Source organism: Labrus mixtus, chromosome 18, assembly GCF_963584025.1.
Source record: "Labrus mixtus chromosome 18, fLabMix1.1, whole genome shotgun sequence".
Classification (NCBI taxonomy): domain Eukaryota; kingdom Metazoa; phylum Chordata; class Actinopteri; order Labriformes; family Labridae; genus Labrus; species Labrus mixtus.
Genome location: NC_083629.1, coordinates 17,846,490 through 17,868,962, shown reverse-complemented (window position 1 = coordinate 17,868,962; position 22,473 = coordinate 17,846,490). Strand labels below are relative to the sequence as shown.

Genomic DNA, 22,473 nt, shown 5'->3' with positions numbered 1-22,473 from the left:
ATGGTTGATTTTCATTGTCCGCAGCAGAGCAGGGTGTGTACTGAGGGGAGGCTGTGTGGGCTGGGCCGGGGACTGAGGGGTGTTTTTCCTCAGCAGCATCCTTTAAAGATCTTGTGACATCGCATTATTTGCTGAAAGATGCTCAGGGCGGATGACATGCTGCGTACATGGGGGATGAAGTAATGGGATCATGAAAACAACTGAAATAGAAGCTGCTGCTGCTGCTGCTGCTGCACCTGCACGGGGAAGGAAAACCTGCTGACCCCACCCGATCAACCCGGCTTTCTAAGGTGGGAAATATGCTTTTTAATCTTTGATCGAAATGTCTAAAGGGAAGAGCTGCGAAGCGGTGAGGGTGGTGGTCCGCTGCCGGCCTTTGAGCCGAAAAGAGGAGGCGACGGCGGGTGAAAACATCTTGGATATTGATGACAAACTGGGGCAGATTACCATCCGTAACCCGAAAGCACCACCTGATGAGCCAATGAAAGTATTCACGTTTGACTCCGTCTATGGCTGGGAGTCCAAACAAAACGATATTTATGACGACGCTGTGAGACCTCTCGTGGAGTCCGTGCTTCATGGCTTCAACGGGACTATTTTCGCGTATGGTCAGACTGGGACAGGTAAAACACACACCATGCAGGGGGTTTCAAACGACCCAGAAATGAGGGGGGTTATACCGAACTCATTCCAGCACATTTTCACTCAAATCTCCAGGACTCAGAATCAGAAATACCTGGTGAGGTCATCCTACCTGGAGATCTACCAGGAGGAAATCAGAGATCTGCTGTGCAAAGACAACAACAAGAAACTGGAACTGAAAGAGAGTTCAGACTTTGGTGTTTACGTGAGAGATCTGTCCTCCGTGGTGACGAAGAACGCCACCGAGATTGAACACGTCATGAACCTGGGAAACCAGTCCAGGTCTGTGGGGTTCACCAACATGAATGAGCGCAGCTCTCGGTCTCATGCCATCTTTGTGATAACCGTGGAGTGCAGCGAAGTAGGACCAGATGGTGAGGACCACATCCGGGTGGGGAAGCTGAACATGGTTGACCTTGCTGGAAGTGAACGTCAAAGCAAGACAGGCGCCAAAGGGAAGCGTCTCAAAGAAGCAGCCAAGATCAACCTGTCCCTTTCTGCGCTTGGGAATGTCATCTCAGCTCTGGTGGATGGAAAGAGCACCCACGTCCCATACAGAGACTCCAAACTCACCCGTTTGCTCCAGGACTCTCTGGGTGGCAACGCCAAGACAGTCATGATCGCAACAGTGGGCCCATCGCACAAGAACTTTGGAGAATCCCTGGCCACCTTAAGGTACGCGAACAGAGCCAAGAACATAAAGAACAAACCTCGGATCAACGAGGATCCGAAAGACGCCCTTCTTAGGGAGTTCCAGGAGGAGATCGCACGGCTGAAATCGCTGCTGGAGGAGCGAGGGATGCTGGCAAAGGAGAGGAGGAGGATGAAGAGGAACAGCAAAAGACTGAGTAAGAGTTTGGTTGGTGTGGAGGAGGAGATGCTAAAAGAGATAGATGCGTGGAAGGCGGCCGAAGAGGAACCCCAGGTGAATTATCGCAAGAAAGAGGGGAGTGACATCCCGAAAGTTCTGACCTGCCAGGGAAGCAGTGAGAAGTTAAAACACATGAATGAAAACAGGAAGAGCATAGTGGACATGCAGTGGGATCAGGATGCTTTGGAGAAGATCATAGAGAAATACAAGGTACCTATAGTGTCTGAGAAACGAGACGTCTGTGGAACAAAGGAAATTTACATGAATAATTCATTGTGCGTCTTTGTTCACAGGCTATGGAGAGCAAACTGTTAGTTGGGGGGAAGACAATAATCGATCACACCAATGAACAGCAAAAGATGCTGGAGCTGAAGAGGCAGGAAATTGCAGAGCAGGTATGTCCAACACTGTAATGAGTAAAGTTTTCTTATGGGTCTCCCAACATTACTCCTAGTAAATCAAACTTTTTTGTAGAGATGATACCAATTTTTACTTCCAAACAGATCCAATCTCTAGACTTGAGCATTGGCTGAAACCCCTCTAAGCGCAATAAAATATATATACTGTATATTCATAATATTGGCGGAATAAAGCGATTGCTCACATTATGTTAGCTTTGACTAACATTAGACTCTTGTTAGCACCATACTGCTGTTGTTTTGTCATCGTCAAACTATAATTTACCTGAAACCAGTAGATTTTTTCAGGGGGCTAATTGCTTAGCGGTATCGGAGCATTGGCTGGTATATTCAGAAATATCAGACACTCATTTTTTTTTGTTGCTTTCCCATTCTAAAAGATGTATGATTGATGCTGAACTTAAACCTACTATGAGATGTTTTACACTTTTGAAACAGTCTCATTCACTACTGAAGCCTCTCTATGACCTACAAAACAAGACTATCAGCAGAAGGATTTATTGTTTCATTGTTATATTTAAAGCCTGCCATACATACAGTGAAGGATTCTGATAAATTGAAAGAGCGAAAGAGCAATCGATTAAAAGAGCCTTTGTTTACGACCTTACAAAGTTTCACATAAAGTCCTATGATAGCAAGTTAAAAGGAAAACTACAAAATTGAAATAAAACTACAAATGATCTGTAGAGAGATAAAAACCTACTGCTTTGACCACAGGCCCTGAGAATTTGCACATATGAAAGCATCTGTTCTGAGCAAGAAGATGCTCTGAGTATTATTTTTAGGGATGTATTGTGTTTGTAAATGAAGCGGTTTCTTTGATGTGATTTGCAGATAAGACGAGAGAGAGAGATCCAGCAGGAGATGATGCTTCAGGACGAGGAGACGTTAGAAATGATGGAGACATTCTCCTCCATGCAGCAGGAGGTGGAACTTAAGACAAAGAAGCTGAAGAGGGTGAGATGACTCATCGCTGATGTGTCCCAATGACATTATCAGCCATAATTGAATCAGTCCATCTTATTTGAAATGGACTTTATGTCAAGAGGGACATCTCAAGGAAATGTAAAACCAGCGAGTTATGTTTCACTGAAATGAACTCTCACTTCCTGAGATTTGGGAATGAATACATTTCTCGTTTTCTTGTCTCTGTAGCATACACTTAAATGTCTCTCCTTTCCCTAATGTGTTTGCTAGTGTGTCATTTATTATGTACATATCTGATCCAGTACAGCTTAAGCCCCGCAAATAATATTTTTCTTCTTTTTCTGTGAAGCTGTATGCCAAACTACAGCTGGTGAGGGCGGAGATGAAAGATGTCATCGATGAACACGTCACAACCAGACAGGAGCTGGAACAGACACAGACTGAACTCACCAGAGAACTCAAGTACAAGTGAGTCACCATATTACTGAATCAGTGCATATTCTGTACAATCGTATTTTAAACTTGATTTCCCATCTCCACTCTCATGTGGAGTTCTGAAAGAATTCAAGCAAAGATGCACCGATGTGATCGTAAAGGTTGTATAACCAAAGGGATATAACATTTATATATTTCGATGCAGATCATCTTCTTTTCTTTTCATCTCCTTTGTTCGTATGTTGTTATTTTTAATGCAGATCATCCAATCAATATTTAAACTGTTACCAACCTTTTTGTTTTGGGGGGGGGGGGGGGGGGGGGAGGGATGACACAGTTAACAAATCTGTGGTAATGCTTTATTATTGGATAACTTTTATTTATGGATAATTATGGCTACTGCACGTTTCTATGTCTTAGATGTCAACCTTCCCATTATATGATTTCTTGTAAAGTGGTTAAAGTGCTTTGGAAATCAGTTTAACTTTTTGATTTAATTTTGGTGTTTTAATGTGGTGCTTCCTGTGAGCAAAGGTGCACACACCTTACCTTCATTTAATTTTGCAGATATCTCTTGATTGAGAACTTTATTCCTCCTGAGGAAAAGAACAAGATTATGCACAGGCTTCAGTTTGACAGTGAGGAGGATCAGTGGAGACTCCAACCGGTCCTCCCATCAGAGAGGTGAGTACATTCATTCCATGTAGGCTACTTAAGTTGTAATATGAATACATTAAAATCACTCAAAACCTATTTTTAATTTCTACCTGAATCACATGCGGCATTAATAACCCTACAAGGTGAAGTCCATCACTGTAGTAGAGATATAACAGACTCCGAGCTGATTTCAAGAAACACACACACACACACACACACACACACACACACACACACACACACGCTAACATGTTGATAGTGTGACGAAAGGTGTCCATCAGCAGATGTCCATCAGCAGATCTGTGCATATGTCCTTCCTCTCCATCTGTCTGTTTCTCCCCAGTGTGTCCTTTGAAACACTATTTAATGAATATCTCCATAAAATTCTTACCTTGGGAAACTAAAGTAATAAAACCTTGACCTGCCGTGTGACGGATCACTTTGCAGGACATACAGTATTTAGAAACATTTAGATAATTATCACATATAAAACGTGTTAAGAAGTCTTTGCCGCAAATACCGTTCACTGAAGCAGCGAGAACGGCAGCAACGGCTTAATGAAATAGTCACTGGTGGTAGTTATTTTTCAGGTAATTGATGAGTAATCATTCCTTCAGCAGTCAGGGAGATTACAGCTGAAGAGAGTGAGGCAGCAAACTTCTCAGTTTCTCGTATTTGATGTATTAAGGAGTTATATTAAACGACAGGGATAAAGGGAGTGTTGATAATGGCTGTTTAAATCTTGTTTTGAACTTATTGCAGACAATGCATTGTGTTATTTTAATTGATAGTTTAATACATGTTTTTGTTTAACTTTATATGTACAGACACTTCTAATATAATTGATGTATAGTGTATATTTCCCCATTAAAGAAAGTTCCAAAAAATGGTGGTTTTATGTTGCCATTAATAGTTCTTTAAAGGGATTACTATCAGCCATAATTGGTATTGGTAGGTCAGACCTAAAAGAAAAGGAATTGGCCAAAGACATTTAAATGGTGCATCTCTGCTTGAAATGGTTCAAAGAGTCCAAATGTAACATGAACAAAGCTTTTATCATTATGTCACCTGGAAACATGATTTCTGCCTGAGTTACATCAGATGGATTTTTACAAGCAAATACAGACTTCAACTCCCATGATCCAATGATACTTTGTGATGACTACATGACAAAGTAGTGATAATTTTGATTGAGAGACCGTAGCTGCTGGCAAAATTCTGTGATTGTAGGATTATAAGAATCGCCTCGTTAAATTTGAACAACATGAACTCATCTCCTGCTCTAATGTTACTTTTGACCTCCATGTATGACACGTGATTGCACCTTTATGTTCCCTCTCTGTCAACATTCAGGGAAATCAGTAATCAAAGTATAAATGATTAAGGTAAGCGGAAGGAAAGTGAAGATAGCAAAAATAAAATAAAATAGAAATAACTCCCTCATTAAAAGTCATAGATAATATCAAAATATTACATTTGACATAATTATGAGTATAGCATATTTTATATCTTTCTATTGGCCAAAGTTTACTGTCAGCACCAGTGTCTGTTTTGGTCCTACCACTAGGAGTCGCCAAAGTAGAAATACTTTAAACCGACACAGACTGGCTATCCTTCATCCACGTTAAGTATGCATTCTGCCTGTCCAAGAAATAGTTATCTGTATTTAATGGAGAGTCAGACACCCACGGTATGAGTCTTAACTGGTGAAATCTGAAGGCTGAAGGTGGACCAGATGAGATAACAGGGGAGATTTGTCTGTAGGGAGCTGAACAGTTGAGCATTTATGGAGCACTTAAAGTGACATAAGGCTTCCGCCTTAACAATAAAAACAAATCTTTAACTGAATCCTTTTTTCCCCAATGTCTTTATCTCAGTCCACCCACTCAGGTCAGAAGACGACCTCTCTCAGCTGTGGGATACAAGAGGCCAATCAGCCAATATGCACAGATGGCTGTTGCCTCTGCAAGCGGGGCCCCATCGAGATACCAGGTCAGTGCTGGTCGGACATACACGAGGACAGACGGTCAGGGTACAGCAGAGGGAGAGATGTGAAATGTTGGTCATAGGCAGCCTTATTTGCATGTTCAGAGCCTTCTTTCTTTGCTGGATGATTTGAAGATGGTTGTAGCCATGGAAACCATTCACAGTTTAAACAGTAGCATCTCACACTTTTAAACCTTCAATGTAATATCTCAAAGTACACAGCGTACACCTTCAAATAAAGTCAGCAGCGCTAACATCATACATTGATCAACAAATAATGTGGGATGCTGTGTTTTAATGCCAATATTGCTTACCTAAACTGTATTCCTTTATAGACAGACAGTAATAACACAATAACTATTAAGAAACACATTCTGCAGTTAATAGCATTAGATCTCACTGTGTGACACTGCAGCCATGCTATAGTCCACACTCTCTGTTCCTCATAGTTTCAAATTCAGATCAAACTCAATCTGCATTGCTTCATTTTTAGGTTGCAACTTACTTGACATTTCCTGAAGATATTTCACAATAAAAAAAACTGTCAAATGTGAAATCAACAGATTTGAAAGTGAAATATCTGAAAGATGACACTAGATATTAAGATAAATTAAATGAGAGTAAGGCCTCCTCAAACATTGCACTTGCGTGTGTAATTGTGCTATTTTAACAACATTTATTTTGATTTGTTTTACAGGCTGAGAATATAATGCTGTTGGAGTTAGACATGTCCCCACCAACCATGTACACCTTGAATCTTAATGGCACCCACCTGGAGAGAGCCTTTTCTCCCAGACTGGTGAGGGACCTTCTGGTTAATGTTCCCATTAGAGAGAGGAGGGCTGCGTCGCCACGGGTCAGGAAATCCCAATCCTGGTGAGTCAACAAAAAATACACATGTACTATTTGATCACTGATGTGGAAAGTTCCCTTTTTTTTTTAGAAGTGATAAGATTGCTTTAGAAACTTTTAATGAAAAACTGTGTAATCTTGCCTCTTTGTTTGGTCTGTCCTAGATTCTGAAAAACAGTTATAGGCGTTTATTAGTGGTTTCAATTACATTGCCAGTATCTTCTTAACAGGAGGGAGGGCGTTTTGTTTAGTTCAATATCACAATGCAGAAACTGAGTTCAAAGCACTACAAAAGTGTTCTTGCATGTGTTACCTTAACAAAATTTTACCCGTTTAAATTCAAGCCCCTGCAATACTTTTTTACCATACAACCAGATTTTTTTCTTCCCTCCGTTTTCTAGCAACCGAACAAATAAATACTGTAGAAATATTTAGTAATTAAGTTAAACGGCACAGTAAAAAATAATCATATCTCAATTCATTTGTTTTTTTTATGGTCTACAGGTATCAAGCACCACAAGCAGCATCCATCTCATCTTCATCATCATCCACCAATCTGACATCAGGATCTCAGAGACAAAGACCATCCTCTGCTGCCTTTCTTCCAACAGGAGGTCATGTTGAGACAAGCCCCTGATATGTGGGACAACACAACCATACAAATTGCTGGCTTTACTTCAATGTGGCACAAAAAAGGGACCAGACTGGCTAAGGGGAACCTGGGGGGGAGGGGGGATCTTGTGGCTTGATTCAAGATTATTACACAGCTGTTTTAATTAATTAATTTAAAAAATAATAATTTAACAAGAATGTATTTAAAAGTTGAATGACATTTTTTTTTTTTTTTTGCTGCTTTTGCTTTTTGCATAAAAAAACAATGTTCTTTCTTCTGGTCTCAAAGAATAGCACAGGAAAACACTTTTTCTTAAACCAGGTTGGATGTACTGTTAATTATCTGGAGGATCTAAACAGACCTCGATTTTAATTTTACGCCCTTTCTTATTTTATTTTATTTTTTTAAAGAGAACACTTAATCGCCTTTTCCAAATATATTAAAGCCTGCGAATTGTATTAACTTGTTGCCAAATCATTGGAGGTTGATGTTGGGAAGGTTTTAAGGGCCCAAACCAACTTCTGCTTTTTTTTTTTGGGGGGGGGGGGGGCGACCTGGTTTAGCCTGTATGCTTGATGAATTGTTGCTTCAAGTAAAAGCTAATGTAATCGTGAGCCAAAAAGAAATGTGGAAAAAAAAATGGCAATGCACTCTGGATTAGCTGCCTTATTTTTCATAGTTGTGAAATCGTGCAAAGTCCATTTGCTTATACATTAAAAATAAACTGACTAAAATGATCTTGATCTGCCTTTTTTCCCCCTTAGAGCTGTGATTATGCAGATCCTGAACATAATTATAGTTGACAGCTTTATACACATATTGTGGAAGACTGGATGACAGCTATGTACAGTAAGATGACGTCACGTTTCCCTCGGAGTCACGTGACACTTTACAGTAAGTCCAACATGGCAGACGGAGTGGATCTTACGCGGTAACTAAAAGCAACATTTCAGCTGAAACGAGAGACGTTCAACACTACTCTGCAAAAAAAAAAAAAAAAAAGACAACAACAATGAGGGAGAGACAGAGGAAGAAGAAGGGGAGGACGTGGGCGGAAGCTGCTAAAACGGTATTCTGTGTGTTTTTTTTTATGTGCCGTTTGTTGTGGTTGTTTTTCCTTGAACGCTCCCACTTTGTACAACTGTGTGTTTATGAGTTCATGACCTGCTGCTGAATGAGGCCTTGTGTTGACGGCTGCACAGGACTGCAGCCCTTTTAGCTTTCCTCTTAACGACGAGCGAGAGCAACCTCAGCTTCGTGCACTCAACCATCTCCCCCCCCCAACAAAAAAAAACCCATATGTGTGTCCAGACAGCATGGGTGACATATCATGCAAGATTTAAAAGCGAATAAAAGTAACCGTGAAGTAATCTCGTCAGTGCTGCGCGGTAGCCAGCTTAGCATGCTATCTGCTGCTAACGCCACTGAGTTCGTTAACAAGTTTGTCTGGTATCAGATGCAGGGGGGAAAACACATGAAGCGTATATTTGCACTGTATCTTCATATGGTTTACCAACAAGTCATTGTGTTGCATGTCAACGTTTTGCATGATAACAAGAGTGCAGTAATGAGCCTGGTTAGCTCTCCAGCATGCTAAATAAGACCCCAAACAACTTCACAATAAAAGCTCTCCGTTTTTGGATGTTTGGACGCATGCTGTCCACTGACGCTTCTCTGAGTTAGTAGGCTGTTAATACACATAAAGGAATGAATGTCATAATACACTGTTGTAAATAATAATAGTAGTAGCTGCAAAGTCCCATACTGCTGGCGTGCTGAACCTGCTCCTGCAAAACAGATAAACATGGAAGTGTTGTTCCCAAAAACGTGTTTGTGATGTTATTATACTGTGAGGTATGTTTGTTGAAATGTTTTACTGTTAGATAATGTTATCGTTAGAGCATGTGCGTATTAGATCAGCTTAATAATAAAGAAAACCTCATCTAGTAAAGTCCAAAAAAAAGCCACAATGCTTGTTAGAGGTTTGTGGTCTTGATTATTTTGAGTATCACATTGAGTGCTGACACAGTTTAGGGAATTGTGGCTTTGTGGAGGCTTCTTTTGAAGCTTCAGTAAATTAAATCTCAGCCTGTAGTCTTGAGGCAACATCATGTTTCATAACCATAATAATAATGCTTTGTTATTGTAGGTTTTGGAGAAATACCCTAATACACCTATGAGCCATAAAGAGATCTTGCAGGTGATCCAAAGAGAGAAGCTTAAGGAAATAAGGTAAATGTTTTACCTGAACTATGGTAAAGGCATTTAGAAAAAGAGACATTTTCACAAGGTAAAGAGAGAACACCACCCTCCACCACTCCCGCCCTTTATTGATTGCTCACATCATGATATACCTTCCTTTTTTTTGTTCACATAGTAACTGTTAATTTACTCAATTAATAATGATTTCATTTCTTTTTCGTTTCATTGTCACTGTTCTCATCCAGAAGGTAAGAAAAAAAAAAAAAAAAAAAGCTAGCCCCCACCCCTCTATTTTAACAAACACACTGCAATGCCCCCCTTTGTTTGGTAATTAACTCTTGCATGTTATTAACAATAACATGTCCTTTGTCCAGCTGCATTAGGACAGTTTCACACTTAGACTTGTTAAAGCCACCTGTTGCATAAAAGACAATTCTATTTACTATATTGGTAGAAAACCAACAACACAATAATATTACAACAGAGTCAAAACATGGCTGTTGTTTGGAAATCCTTCACACATGATCATCCACATGGCTTTATGCAAAGAATTATTTAGAGGATGTAGATTTAGTAAATAGGAATAGAAAACGTTCAGTATATATATAATTTTTTTTTTTTAAGATTTATTTTTGGGCTTTTGTGCCTTTAATGGAGAGATAGGACAGCGGATAGAGTCGGAAATCAGGGAGAGAGAGGGTGGGGAACGACATGCGGGAAAGAAGCCACAGGTGGGATGTGAACCCGGGCCGCCCGCTTGAGACGACAGCCTCCATACATGGGGCGCGCGCACTAACCACTGCGCCACCAGTGCCCCAACGTTCAGTATATTTGATCAATATATATTTTATTTTTGCTTCTTCGACCTAAATAAAAAACTCATCCAAAATCTAACAGCAGTACAAGTATTATGCTGCATGTTACGCTGTAAATCAACACAAATGTAAGTTGTCAAAAATAGTTTTCTGCTTCACTTTGCACCTCCGGACACTTCTTTGGTGTCACTGCTGAGGCTTTATTGCAACTTTACTGGCACTCATTTTTATGCAACACAGAGTTATTGAAGAAAATGTTCATCTTAGAATATAAGATCCTTACAATTACTAGGTTAGTCTTGATCCCGTTTTATGCAACTGATTCTGTATAAAACTTTATTTAGATTTCCTTGGAATAATGTGAATCTGACCTGAACTCACACACTACCCTTTGATGCATGAAGTCATTTTCTTCCCAGATCTCCGACCAGCTTTAACCCTCCTTGCGTCTTTCTCTCAGCTGTCTGATTGATTCGGTAACAGATGTGTAATCTGTTTTTTTTTTCTCTTATTATCCAGTGGAACCTCGCCGCTGGCATGTCTAAATGCAATGCTACACACCAACTCTCGTGGCGAGGAGGGAATTTTCTACAAAATTCCTGGCAGAATGGGGGTCTACACATTAAAGGCTTGTTCAATTATGATAATAACAAATATTTGATGATTGATTTTGAATAATGTGATTGTGTACCCCATAAAATGTTTTTCAGTGTCTGCTTGAATCTGATTTAGTTCTCTGTTCTACTTGTAGAAGGACATCGCTGATGTCGCAAAGGAGCTGTCTGAGGATGGCTCTGACGAGAGCAGCGACAATCTTTCCGACTCCCAAAGCACAGAAAACAACAGCAGTGCCATCACTACAGAGGGCAGGAGAGGAAGGTGGATGCGAAGAGGTACTGTGAACAAAGGATCTTTTTTTTTTTTTTTTAACAGTTTGGACATCACTGCATCCCTCCGGTCACTTCTTGACAAGTATAACATAATATTTTTCATTAACACATCAAAAAGAATAGAACTATGTTACACACGTTAAAACGTGCTTACAATATTTAAGATTCCAATGATGTTCAAATTAAACATAATGTCATTTGGTTCCTCTCTTTTTGGCCAAGATTTCTTGTGGCTACTTCATTAGAATTAAATCCCAAAATATAAAGAAAGTGTTACATGAAAAAAATAATGAGCTCATTCATAAACTTGATTTCTTCCTGAGTTAAGTTCAATAGATTCTCATCAGCAATAAAGACATCTTTTTTTTGTATCCCATTCTCCTTCACAACACCAAACATATGTGTTTGTGTTAGGATTGAAAACCCTTGCAGCAGATATTACATACTTCATTTAAGGAGGTTTTCACAAAAAACACCAAAAGCTTTTTGGGTCCAATCAGGAATATCCCACCTGTAGTCTCTATCTCTTGTTTGCATGAGTTTATTTCTTGTGGTGTAGTTGTCACTGATGTCCTCCAATCATTCCAGTAGAATCGAGCGAAGAGAACGATACCTGGTTCTCTATTGACATTATTCTTGGTAGAAAATTAAGCAACAGCTAGATGTAGCTCCATTCATTGGCTGATATTAACTGATGCCATTCTAAGCTCTGTAATGACTGTGAGGGTTAACGCCCCTTTTCAGTCGTTTTTAAAAAGCCATTGCAGAAACACAGGAAACCAGCTGAAGTAGCAGCAGGAGAGGTAAACTGAGAGAGAGTGGCTTGTATGAGACCATCTCATCACAACATAAATCCTGGAATACACAGAGCATCACAACACGATGATAGCAACAGGTGGGTTTCATATTTAAAGAAACACGCTGTGACCCTTATGTCCTTCATTAATCGTCAGAAGAGAAACCGAGGCTGCACATGTAGTTCACGTCATCGTAGCATTTGTTTGTTCTTTTGTGTGTCAGTGAGGTGAAATCATTATAGTGAGTCACGCACCTGATTGTGTCTGATTGCAGAGCAACTTCAGAGAATTATATTTTCCTTCAAGTGCCAATTATTTTGTTTTCCCGAGGCTTTGCTTTCACTGACTCTCGTATTTTCCCTGTGCCACTTCAATATTTAAGTGACTGTTAAAACAGGAAACTGTATTTTCTCTGTACGACCCGTTGCCACTTCCTCATTATGCACAAGCTAGAATCAACTACTCTGGTTAATAACATTGCAGGAGGACCAAATATTGTTATATTTTTGAACTAGTCATTGCAAATAACTTCATATGCAAACAAGTGGAAATACAACAGAAAAAAAGGAATCTGCCATGGTGTGTTGGAAAGCACATTTTGTCAGAAATGTACAAAAGAGAGGCTGTTGTCAACTTCCTGTCAAGCTGCTCAGCCTTTTTTTAAAGTGATAGTTAAGCTTGGTAATGCAATCTGCAGGTCTTTATGCACAGTATTGGTTTCAGTTTCCTCTCAACAAAAGCATGATGTGACAAAGTCTGTACACCGCCCTCAGGAAGTGTCTTTTCTAACATCTGTGTCGTGCTTTTGTATCTCATAGTTCCCGCTAAGCTGCAGTCCCAGCCGTCCTCTCCGCAGCCCCGATGCTCGTCGCCTTCAGTTCCCACCAGCAAACTCATCTCTCCCTCGCAGAAACACAGCAAGAAAGCTTTGAAACAGGTACTGATGGGTTCTGAATAATTGTTCATGAAATAGTTACAGCTGCTTAGTAGACTAAACACTATTTTCACTATTTGTGCAAACACTTTTGTCTCAGATGTAACATGAGTTTCTGCCACACCTTCAAACTCACATGAACCTACTATATCAAACTCTGCAAGACAAAAAAAACATTGGGTTTTCTCTTTTTTATATACCAAGTGTAAAGTTTTTAAAGAAAGACTCTTAAGAAAAGACAATACTGATCTCAATCTTTTACAATGTGTATGAGTTAGATATATATGGATTTTTGCACACCTCTCGTCCATGTCAGAATACTGACTATGCAGTTTTCACTACATTTAGGTTACCTTTTTGCTGACATGTTGCAGTAAACAAAAACACAACCCCTGATGGTGTTTCAGCAGGCACCAATTTTCTCTCCATTCCCTGTCTGTTCAACAGCTTGTGCTGATTATTTTAAAACAAGGAGGCGTCATGGGAAATCGCCTATAGCTGGTTCTACAGTATTAATGTTCTCATAATCCACCCGCTCCACATTTTTCCTATTGGCTGCTTTGTGCCTTTTGTGTGTTCCATTTAATTAGATTTCATTTGATTGCACAAATTGTAATTCACTCCATCTGTGCTGGGGAGGAATTTTCAGCTCTGTAAGACCAATTTATATTCATTTATTGGGTGTAGGAAACACAATAAGACGGCCATTTGGCTAAAATATTAGAGCTTAAGAGACCTCTATTGTATTTACCTTCTGTATAGTTTGAATCAGTTTAAACAAAAGAATGACACAAAGTGGACTGTTTTGATTTCTTCTTCTACCTGTAGACGTTGCTTTTGTCAGGTGATCAAACCTATTGACAGATTTACAACACATCACACAGATGATTTATGCGTGTGTTATGCAAACTGTGCTTCATTGCTGCTCTGTTATTTAGCTGTTATTTAACCAGGCAAGTGGCCCTGGGGGAGTATTTGCAGCGAAAACACACATTAACACTCAGTCATGCTGCTGGCTATTTGTTCCTAGTCTTGTTTTCTTTTGCTCATTTTCAGGCCTTGAAGCAGCAGCAACAGAGAAACCAGCGCAGACAGGGAGGAATGCCAACCAGCTCCAGTCCCAGGCTGCTTCTGAAAACAATCAAAGATATGGCTGACAATATTACTACAAAGACAGGTAGGTGGCTTCTATTATATTGTCCTTTACACTAGAATGAATGAATAGCTGCACATGTTCATAAAGAAGTCAAAGAGGTATTGTGTTGACTGATCTCTTTGTATATTGCACAAAGTTTTAAGGTATTGTTCGGTTATAAAAGGTTTGTATTTGCCATATGTTTGGCAGAATTAGTGTGGAAACAGTTGGATCTCTACTCTGCAGTTTCTCAAAGCCTTTCCTTCTTCTTCTTTGACTCTACACAAACAGACTTATGTCACCCTGTTGTCCCAAGGAAGGTAACACAGAGGTCGGGCCGCCTCAGTGCAGGTAAGTCAGAGATCTATTTAAATTTAAAGTAATGGAAATATTGAAGGACAGGTCAGGTGGTGTTCTAAATTTGTCTTACTTTTAACAAATCCCTTGAAAAGACCAAAACCAACAATGAATGAATTGACTCTCAAGATGTTATTATAGTGTTTGCATATTGTTCTAAATTTTATCCCAAACAGAAGATGGGAACACAATTACAAAGACACATTACCTAAGGCAGTTGCAGAAAGTAAAGGCTCAGGAATTCACTGTAAGAAATTTAACCAACCAAACACTTCCTACAAGCAACGTATTTTAGGAATTCTAATACGGTAATTGTATAATATAAGAAAGGACACTTCTCACATTCATTACAAGTGCATCTCAGCTACATTTGACTGTTTCTCAGATACAGTGAAGTGTGAATCATCTTTTCATAAAGCTACGGTGCCCAGCTGTTCAAAGACAATATTTAACTTAACTTAATCATCCATAGACTTCATTTGATTTGGTCTTCTCGTAGGATCTGTTGACAGGAAGAAAATGTAGAAACAACTCCAACCCTATCTATTGAGGAAGTTAAAAATAATCTAATAGAGGGGTAAACCTACAGTTAACTTGCTATCTTCCTTTGGCCTTGATAGAGTCAGCTGTGTCATTGAAACACTAGTGGAACAAAAACAGAGAGTAAATTACTCAAGACTTCAGTTGCAAGATCGACATGTTTCTACATTGCTGGATCTGTCCTCACTTACATCTGTTTCCTGTTTTGTGTTGCAGGGCATCTGAGACGTACTAAGTGTACAATAGATGTGGAAACACCAGACTCCATTTTGGTTAACACCAACCTGCGGGCGATCATCAACAAGCACACATTTTCAGTTCTGCCCCCAGACTGCCAACAGAGGCTGCTCAAACTTCTGCCTGAAGTTGACCAGCAGGTGGCTAGAACATTATACATCCTATTTACTTTTCTGTTGTATTGTCTAGCTCTTTGTATTAGTTTGATGTTTTCAGATATGTAAATTAAGAGCTTTTGAATCATTTTAAACATATTTTACTGCAGTAAAATTCTGTACAGCATTTATTTGTGTTCCCTGATTCAAACTGCAGATAACATGGGAAGCAAAAGTTAATGTACTGATGCATTGATGGTTTCAGTGATGATGTAAGTCAAAACCTTGCCCCTCCTCTCTTCAGGCCTGCATGGACGGCCTTCTGAAGGTCACCAGTTCTGCCTTAAACAATGAATTCTTCACATCAGCAGCACAGTCCTGGAAAGAGAGGCTGGCTGAGGGTCAGTGTTCTCATTACATAATAACAGCATTTAACATTGAGCGTTATAATTATGTCACCAAGGTTAGGTGTTCATAGAAAGAGAGAAGTATAATGTAACCTTTCTTTTTTTCTTTTCTTGTTATGTAACTTCTTCTTACAGGGGAATTTACTCCTGAGTTGCAGCTACGAATGCGGCAAGAAATTGAGAAGGAAAAGAAAGTTGAGCTGTGGAAGGAGGCCTTCTTTGAAAACTATTATGGTGAAAAGTAGGTCCTCCTTTGTGCGCTGAAGTTTTTGAGTATTGCCTGGATCACTAATCTGATCCTTAGGGAAGTTTGAAAACTTTTAGATTTATATTTCTTGAACAGCAAAAGACATTTCTTTCAGCAGAAAACCCTCAGCCTACAGCATGTAGAAACAGCAGAATATCAGGCTTACTTACCCAAGTATTTTAAAGAAATGTATTGATATTAAACATCTGTAATGTTCATATTTTTTGTTGTTAATATAACATCTCAACACGGAATGATATACTGCATCCAAAGATTTTAAATTTGTAATGTATGCCCTTCTGTAAACACCATCCACATATTCCAACACAACTTCGTATGTAACAGTTACTAAAAAAGCTAAATGTTTTATAAATCTCTTGGTCAAAGAATTATAGATTTATTTTGCCGACTGCTTTTTCTTTCCATCTCCCTTTTCTCTCTCTGCATAGTTCTGGGCTAAGCTTTGAAGATTCCAAAGAGCTGACAAAGGCTGATCTGCATCAGGAATTTGCCAGGTCCCATCAGACAAGAACTACTGCTCAGGCACCGGGGGAATCGAAGGGCACCAAGGACAGCCGACAGACTGATTCTGGTGCTTCTGTAACAGCAGTGAAAGACGTGAAGCCAACACAAGAGCTTCAGAAGACACAGCCTGCTCAGAAAGAGCCGGTCTCCACCACCGAGCCCATGAAGACACGACGCTCACACTACGCTGAGGAGCGCAGGTTAAACACAGCACCACAGCCTGAGCCTGTCGTGGCAACACAAGAAGCTGAGAGACAGACTGAGAGGGAAGCTGTAGTCACTGTGCCTGAAAAGGTTCTCAAAAAGGAAGTAAAGGAGGAGAGAGCAGAGCTCCCCCAGTCACCTGAGATAAAGAGCAGTCCACCAAAAGCTAGTTCAGAGTTAAAAGAGGATCAGCCGGCATCTGTGGTGAAGCCTGCTGAGGAGAGCGGAGAGATCATCTCTGAGCCCAGTGGCCCCTCAGAGCCACAGAAAAGGAAATCTCTCAGTGAAATGGAGGGTGAAGTGACACCAGAGAAAAGGCCCCGAATGTCCTCAGTTTCCTCATTGTCCTCAGTATCTTCTGTTTCCCCTCTGGCTTCTTCCATATCAAGTCCTGCTACGCCAACTTCTGCAACGAACCAGAGGGTTCCACCACTCAAGGTATGCAACTTTCTCCTTGGATCTGCCTGTCCTTTGATAATCAAAAACTCCTCCCTGGAAACGCAGCTGTGACATGGTTACGCTTGGATACAAACTATTTTAATTTAACAAAAGTTACATATTTCTCTGATTCCTGCATTTCTCTGTAGTGCTCATTATGTACAGGGGTTTTATATGTAAATGGCCGATAAGTGTCCTTCATGTTGAGAACATTTTGGTTAATTTATTTGGGGGTTATTTCTGTTGACGTACACATGCATTTGATATAATCTCTGGTTTTTCCACCCTGCAGATCCCGGTGTCACGAATACTTCCCATTCCTGTGTCACCCAGCCAAGTCTCACCCAGGACTCCTCTCAGCAGCCCGGGTCGCACAGGTGCTCGCACTTTGGCTGACATCAAAGCAAAAGCCCAGCTTGCTCGTGCGCAGCGAGCGGCGGCTGCAGCGGTATCAAAGGGGGCAGTGCCTGGCCCAGGACCAGGGGGTGGCAGGGGTGAGCAGCCATCACCCAGCCCAAGCCCAACATCCCCGCAGGCACCAACCAGGCTATCAGCTTCTGACAGCAGCAGCAACAGTCAGACCACTCCATTGGACTCTTTTGGTCAGATCAGCCCAAGTCTGTCTCAAACGTGTTTTTCAAGCAGAACTGACGATAAAAACAAAGGTCAATCTACTGGTTCTGTCAGTGCAGGCAATCAAAATACTTCACACTCAACACTACCCACTCCTCCATCTGTGCACACTCTGAACACTCTGAAGGGACACGAAAACCCTTCACCTGCTGGACTGTTAAGCAGGACCAGCTCCTGCATCCCTGCCAACAACCCCCTGGTTACACAGCTTCTGCAGGGTAAAGAGGTTCCTTTGGAGCAGATCCTCCCAAAACCGCTATCCAAGGTGGACGTAAAGATGTCAAATGTTCCCCTGGGTAGTAAGGGGAAGACTTCACACTCTGCTGAGCACAGGACTGACAAGCCAATGTCCCACCATTCAGATACAGCAGGAAGAGCAGGAGTTTTGTCTGACTACACAAGACATCACAGAGAACTTCCTGATAAGGACACTCAGGAGCAGATCCTGCAGGCCCTGATGCAGAGGAAAGTCCAGCAGGGCCAAGCTTATGGAGTTATGGGGTCTCAGCAACATCAGTACAAACCCCGTCAGCTGTTGCATGCAGAAGAGACTCAGGACCAGTCCAGGATTTCCATAGGATTTCTCAGTCGTAAGAGAATGCCAAGGCCTGCAATGACAGGACATTACCTGCTCAACGTGTCCACGTACGGGCGAGGATCAGAGAGCAGGAGACTGCAGCAGTCTGCCATCCCAAACACGTCAGTGTCCGGTTTAAAAAGGGAAAGCACAGAAGGAGAAGAGGCGGCTAAAGACGTAGATCTGGCCAGGAAAGTTTTCTCTCCTGTTTCTGGGGTCAAAACAGAGCAGCAGGGATTCTCAATAAGCAAATTTGACGAAGCTGTGAGTTTTCAGCATTGCTCCAATGTAAAGACTGAGCCTGGATTAGAGGACAGTGAAACTGGTGCAGAAAACAACAGCACCAATGCAACAGCCAAAGACACCAGCTCTTACTTTCTGCCACACCGAAGGCATCTTGAACTCTGCAATAGTAATCAAGGAAACTCCGAGCCATATATTACCCCATTAGACCCAAATCACCAGCTGCAGTCTGCCTTTCAAACCCAGAGAACGCACGATAATCAGGAACCCGTGGCAGCATCTTGCTACGGTGGCACTATCAGCATGTCTGTACCTCACACTTTGAACCACAGTACTGCAGGCACCGACTCTTCTGTGGCCTCAACAGAGGCTGACAGTGGTGTCATGTCTTTCTCAGTGACTGTCACCACCATCCCTGCAGGTCGCTCTTTAGACCATGGCAACCAGGGCGAGCCCTCCCCTGAGCAGTCGTTCATGGAGGGCTCCAACATGGACGATGTGCAGTCTAAATGCTACTGCCGACTGAAGGCAATGATCATGTGCAAAGGCTGTGGAGCCTTTTGCCATGATGACTGCATTGGCCCCTCCAAACTGTGTGTGTCATGTTTGGTTGTACGAATTTGAAGACATCAGGGTTTGATTCGTATTGAAGCAAGGCACAAAGCAGAAACAGGTCGCTCAGAATCAATACAAAATCAATGCTGTAGTGGAGCAAAATGATCCATGCTACAGCTATGAGGGTCCTGTTGGAAAGACGGATTTACACTGGAAGGTCTTGTTTCACCAACATCTATGAACAGTTGTTTGTTGCAATCTTTTTGGTAGAAATGTCAGTTTTCAATCAAATCAGTAGTGTCAGATGTGTGACAAATATCGACTCTGGCAATGTTTGCACTCGGGTAGGATTAGTGTGATATATTTTTTTAAATATATACGTGTAGTTTTTAAAAAAGGAGGGAAAAATGAATGTTGCTATTTTTGTAGAACATAATGACTGTTGTGTTTTAGACTGACACTTTTTATTATTGGACCTAATCAGTTATGGTTAGAGGGAAAAAAAAGGGCGTAAATGATAATCATCGGTTGTAGAGTACCTCCTATTTGACATTTGTGCACGCAAGGCAGGGAAGTGCAACTTACAGTTACTATTTTATATAAAAAATGTACATTTATTAATGAACACACTCAGATATAAGAATTAGGGAGAACATGTTAGAAAGATAATATAAAATGAATTTGAATGATACTGATATTTGTTCAGATTGCACATCACATGATTTTTTGACTTATAGTTGCAGGGTGAAGCACTTAAAACATAGCCTGGATCTATGGTAGTGACTGTGTACAGCACTTACACTCAGAGGTAGGGGAAAAGAAAAATCAATAATATAAAATGCCTATATGTTTTCTTTTTTTTTTAGCAAATGAGATCTTTTCCGTTACAGAATCAGGTCTAGAGTCACCTCTTACTGTGCTTACCTGCATTTTCTCCCCAAAAAGCCAGTTTGTAGATAGATTCTCCCATGAGGTGTGTTTTCTCACACGTGTGTGTCTGTACAAATGGATCAGCAGTGGCAAACACAGAAAAACACTCAAGGCAATGGAGAACATGGAGATACATTTTGTTTCTTTCTCTGTAAATATTAGCTCATTTACGGTATATGCGGAGATGTAGAAATGTATTTTTATTTGTGCAGCACACCTTGTTTGAGCATATCCAGCTGTTAATAACATAATTATTTTGACAGTGGAAAGGAAATAGAGAGCAGTAAGTTATGCTGAAACGCTAAATGTTTTATCATGGGATGACTGAGCAAGGCATGCTTAGTTTTAAAAAATGATTTGGAGGTACAATACGACACCAATTACTTCCAGGTGTAACAGTTCACTTTAAGATGGCCTCTCAAGAGAGCGAATGTCAATGTCAATGTGTTTTGAAGCACTAAGTAATAATGCATCATGTTTGTTTAATGTACAACAATGTATGTGTGGCATGTGTAGGGTTAAATCAGCACATTGTTGTGCATTATGCTGAACACTTACTTGACCACAAATCAATATGGAGAAGGCCAGTGTGAAGAGTTACTGCTGCAAAGTTTTTGGGTGTTTGCAAATTAAGACACACAAACTTTATTTGGAATCTCCTGAAGGTGCAAAGTGGCTGTTTTATAGCAATGACTTCAAAGGTTACATGCCAAAGTCACCTTAATGAAAATCAAAATAATCAGAACTTTTTAGTGTATCAAAGTAATATATTTTAGTTAATATATTTTAATATAAAAAAAAATCTATTTGCTAATTGTTTTTGAAAATCAACAGGGTATGTATTTACAATGATAATATATTGGCTGTCCGTTTTTCCTATCATTTTGTTTAGACTGGAAAGACTAACGTGCAGAGAATAACTTGACTTTTTATAAACTAAAAACTGCCCAGGTATCAATAATGTGCATGGCCCAGGGTTTTTCATTAAATCCATTGGTCTGTGTATTTCTCATAGAGATGTTGTCTATTATGCATTTTCTTTTTAGCTGTCTACATTTGTATCATTACCTTAAAAGATGACATTTTTAAAGCACCATTTTTAGGTCAAAGGATTATACCAGTAGTCCATTTTTAAATGTATTTGATATTAAATTGGGGGTTACGTCTTGTGGAATTGGTTTTAAGATTGTAGGGCTAGATTCACAAATTTAGCATAGTTGTTTCACTAAATCTGATATACCAATGTTTGAATCTGTTAAACACTTTTATTTTTATCCCTCATGAATATTTAGGACTCATTGGGTTGAGTGTGATGTGAAGATATACACATGTAGAGGTAGGGACTGGGTGGCACTGCAAAAAAAAGTTAACAAAAACATTTGATCACCCTCTAAAGGCAGCTGAAATCTTTGTTAATAATGACTGAAACATGCAGCAGTCCCCACTGTCACTAGTTACCTGCTGTGTGTTCATTAAGAGGATCAGTTTATATAAAGGGGTCAAGTGTCATGTGTAACCACCATCATTTTTGAAATGTCACCAACATCACAAGGTGAATTTGTTTAATATGTCTGTATCATTTCATCTCCATTTAAACTCCGGGTGAATGTAATATAGTAATCAGCACTTGTAAACAAAGTGTATTTTATCAAAAGTTATAGAATATTATGAATAAATAATGAAAAGAAAAAACATTGTGTATTTTCACTGTATCCTTTCTCACACCGACAGTGTAATAACCACTTAGAAACTCTGTGAAAACAGTCCTAATATGTAACGTCTACTTTCGCCAGGGATGATCTTCCCAAAATTGAGCAATCTTGGATTGAGCAATAAAACACGAAAGCAAGAAGCCTTACACAAGCTTGAGGAGTTGGTTTGAAAGATGTGTATAGGAGCATGAGAACCAGACTGTCAGCTCATGCTTTGGTCCCTCTTCAGTGCACACTGATTTCCATCTGACCTGTTTTTTGGTCGGGCCAAACCTTACCTATACAGAGCAGGTTTAATATAAAAAGATGGCTCCCAATGATGTGGGACATTTTGAATCCTGTATCATATAATATTGACAGAAGTTCACTTTAAATACTAATGTTGGCTGCTGAATCATATCATGCCAAATGAATTTGATGCTAGAACAAGATACCTAGCTTCACACCCTGCCACTGTGTCACACATTTATTAGCTCTGATTGGTTGTTGCTATCAGGCCGTTTTGTTCAGTGGCTGTCGAAGGGTACAAGCTCTTCTATGGCTTGTTGGATCAGTATGAAAATCTAAAGGTTGATTTATCAGTGAGAAAAAAAAGTAT

At 40.2% G+C, this 22,473-nt stretch overlaps 2 protein-coding genes across 4 annotated transcripts; both read left to right on the top strand.

Moving 5' to 3' along the window:
* Positions 1–56: 56 nt before the first annotated feature.
* Positions 57–8,136, top strand: kif3cb (kinesin family member 3Cb). Its single transcript, XM_061062262.1, has 8 exons — positions 57–1,723; positions 1,807–1,908; positions 2,767–2,889; positions 3,209–3,327; positions 3,862–3,978; positions 5,829–5,943; positions 6,635–6,813; positions 7,294–8,136. The coding sequence occupies exons 1-8, from the start codon at positions 323–325 to the stop codon at positions 7,424–7,426; spliced, it is 2,289 nt and encodes a 762-aa protein (XP_060918245.1). The 5' UTR covers positions 57–322; the 3' UTR covers positions 7,427–8,136.
* Positions 8,137–8,277: 141 nt separating this feature from the next.
* On the top strand, positions 8,278–21,262 carry asxl2 (ASXL transcriptional regulator 2). 3 transcript variants are annotated; one of them, XM_061062280.1, is made up of 12 exons: positions 8,278–8,471; positions 9,552–9,634; positions 10,939–11,047; positions 11,171–11,312; positions 12,925–13,043; positions 14,097–14,217; positions 14,467–14,526; positions 15,289–15,449; positions 15,709–15,805; positions 15,947–16,052; positions 16,508–17,225; positions 17,518–21,262. In XM_061062280.1, exons 1-12 carry the CDS (start codon positions 8,415–8,417, stop codon positions 19,300–19,302), a joined length of 3,558 nt encoding a protein of 1,185 aa, XP_060918263.1. In that variant the 5' UTR covers positions 8,278–8,414; the 3' UTR covers positions 19,303–21,262. The 3 variants fall into 3 exon arrangements, with proteins under 3 accessions (XP_060918263.1, XP_060918264.1, XP_060918265.1); XM_061062281.1 differs by lacking the exon at positions 9,552–9,634; XM_061062282.1 differs by lacking the exons at positions 8,278–8,471; positions 9,552–9,634; positions 10,939–11,047; positions 11,171–11,312 and adding an exon at positions 12,058–12,204.
* The last annotated feature ends 1,211 nt before the right edge of the window (positions 21,263–22,473 follow it).